At 54.4% G+C, this 2,523-nt stretch overlaps 1 protein-coding gene across 1 annotated transcript in view; it reads right to left on the bottom strand.

Annotated features, from left to right (window-relative positions):
• CACNA1H (calcium voltage-gated channel subunit alpha1 H) overlaps positions 1–2,120 on the bottom strand; it is a 73,114-nt gene extending 70,994 nt beyond the window's left edge. The window contains exon 1 of the mRNA XM_011376985.1: positions 2,055–2,120. Coding sequence (XP_011375287.1) covers positions 2,055–2,120 — 66 coding nt within the window. The remainder of the gene's footprint in view (positions 1–2,054) is intronic.
• Between the last annotated feature and the right edge of the window lie 403 nt (positions 2,121–2,523).

Raw genomic sequence — 2,523 nt, 5'->3', positions numbered from 1 at the left:
GGGGGCGGGGCCTGGCGGGCGTGGGCGGTGTGCCACGGCTGTGACTGCGAGCTGCGTCTCCCTCCCCCTCTGCCTGTGTGTCCCGGGTGTAACCGTGCGCGGGTGATGTGCTGCTGTATCTGTGGATGGGATTCTGGGTGCCCCTGCATGTGCATCTCCCCCAACACACACACACACACACACACTCTCTCTCTTTCTCTCTCTCTTTTTCTCTCTCTCTCTCTCTCTCTCTCTCTCACGCGCGTGCGCGCGCACACCAGGTTTTACGAACTTGGTTCCTATCCCCTCCTGGGTCTCTACAGAGACCTATGGTACCCTGCAGGAAGGCCAGCCCCTCCTGCAGTCCCCCACTCTCATACTAAGCACAAGAGGGATGGAGCACCAATGCCTCTGTGCTCCGGGGGTCCCTCCATGGAGGAGTCCTTGTGGGGCTCACTCCCTGTGTCTGGCCGGCACCTCAGGGCCTGGACCAGACAGACCAGGAAGGCCCCCACCAAGCCCACAGAAAGACCACCACCTGAGATACCAAGACTAACAAGGCCTGTCCCAGAGTCAAATCACTGCCCCTTGAGGTGTCAGCAAAGAGGGCACTGGGGCTGGCTCCTGACTTTTCCCCACCCCAGTGTTTGCCCCCCACCCCCACCCCGCTCCTTCCCTGAGGTTCTGACCAGATTTTCACTTCCTCAGGACCACCTATATGCCTTTACAGTGGAATTGCACAGGGGTGCATGGCTTTGCCACATTCCAGCCAGCCCACCCTCAGGGTGGAGGGGAGACCCCCCACCTCCTCTAGACAAAGGCTGATCATTACACGCTGGCTTCAGTGGCCTGCAGGCCTCACCAGCTGCTGTATTGGATAGGAGATAAGGGCCCACCTGGGGGTCCCAGACCTGAAAGCTGGTAATTGCCAGCCTGGGCTTCCCCACCTGCAAGGTGGCACTGGGGAGAATGTAACCTGACACGATGGACCTGTGCAGGGAGCTGGGAAGATCCCAGGGGGCATCTGTGCTCTGCTCCTTGCACACCAGGCCCTGGGAAGGGCACACTAGCCCCTGGGGTAAGGAATGTACTAGAGCTGCAAGACTATGGCAGCTCCGGCGCAGGTCCCAGGTGGTGCCCTGCACAGGACACTCACTGTTCAGCCCCACCTCCACTTGTATATGAGAACTTTTAGAGAAAAAGAAAACATTTACTTTAATGCTACTGCTTAGTGGTGGAGGATCACAGCTGGTAATTAAGGTCCTCAAAGAGCAATTAAGGCCCAGGGGGAGCCCAGGGCCTGGGATGAAGACCTGCAGGGAAGGGCGGGGCAGACCCAAAAACTGCAGCAGGATCCTGGGTTGGGGTCACCTGAGCCCCCTGATCCTTTTCACTCTACCTGCCTCATTAAAAGTTAAGATGAAGCTCAAGATTGGTTCGTGATTTGCTGGACGAAAATTACTGGGAGGTGAACGGTATGACAGGCCATGGGTGGAATTGGGGTGATAAGGAGGTGAGCGATACAGACCCTTGTTCCCTGCAGCGTCATTCCAGCAAGGAGGAAGCCATGAACAAGTCCTTGGTTAAAGAAAACATTTACAAGCTGGGTTAAGTGTCACAGATAGCCAAGATAGGCAGGGGCAGGGGGCCTACTTGGGGACAAGAAAGCAGCTAGAAGAGGAGTGGGGGTTCTCCTAACAGAGAGAGCAGCCTGTGCAAAGGCTCTATGGCACACAGGGGAGAGCTGAGGAGTGGGAAGAACCAGAGAGAGCCTGAGGGCCCATGCGGTGGGCAGGGGTGGAGAAGGTCAGGGTTCCCACAGGGCCCAGTGGCACAGGGAGGAAGATGAGTGTCATTCCGTGATTGTCACCCTTTTCTGTCATGCTCTGTCCTCCAGATGTCCTCCAGGGACAAGGCCATGGATTTTAAAATAGACATTATTTTTTAAAGATAGTATCTAAAACCTGACAAAGCCTGTAGCCTTCAGGCATCCTGTGGCCCATTTACAGACCACTAGGGCCTCACAGACACTTGGAGGGGCATTTTCCACTTCAAGGTCTTGGAAGGAGGCCTACTCCCACCAGCTTCCGCTCCAGTTGACTGATCTGGGAACTGCCAGAATTGTCCTTGCAGGGCTCCATGTCCCCTGGGCCGATGTTCCAGTGGGGCCAACCTGCATGTAGGGGCTTGGCATGCTGCACTGGGGGACTCCATTGGGCTCACAGTAGTGCAGCTGAAGCCTGAGCTCATTCAGCTTAGGGTACTGCCCAGAAGTGGGGGATGGCCTCACCCTTGAGAAGGGAAATGGAAAGCAGATCATAAGTTGATACAAGATGAGAAAATGGCATAAAAACAATAAAACTGTGATACATATATATCGCTAGAAAGGAATGTTAAATGAAGCATGAGACAATTTGGAAATTGACATTAAAATTGTTTAATTAAACTATGTAGTGTGTTCAGATTTTTTTTTTTTTTTAATCCTTTAGGCCTCTAGAAAATTTGGTTGTTCCCCACCCCCGCCCCGCCCCCAGCAGGCTACCT

This window comes from Pteropus vampyrus, unplaced genomic scaffold (genome assembly GCF_000151845.1).
Source record: "Pteropus vampyrus isolate Shadow unplaced genomic scaffold, Pvam_2.0 Scaffold303, whole genome shotgun sequence".
Classification (NCBI taxonomy): Eukaryota; Metazoa; Chordata; class Mammalia; order Chiroptera; family Pteropodidae; genus Pteropus; species Pteropus vampyrus.
The sequence above is the reverse complement of the archived record's forward strand: the minus strand, read 5'-3'. Positions and strand labels throughout refer to the sequence as shown.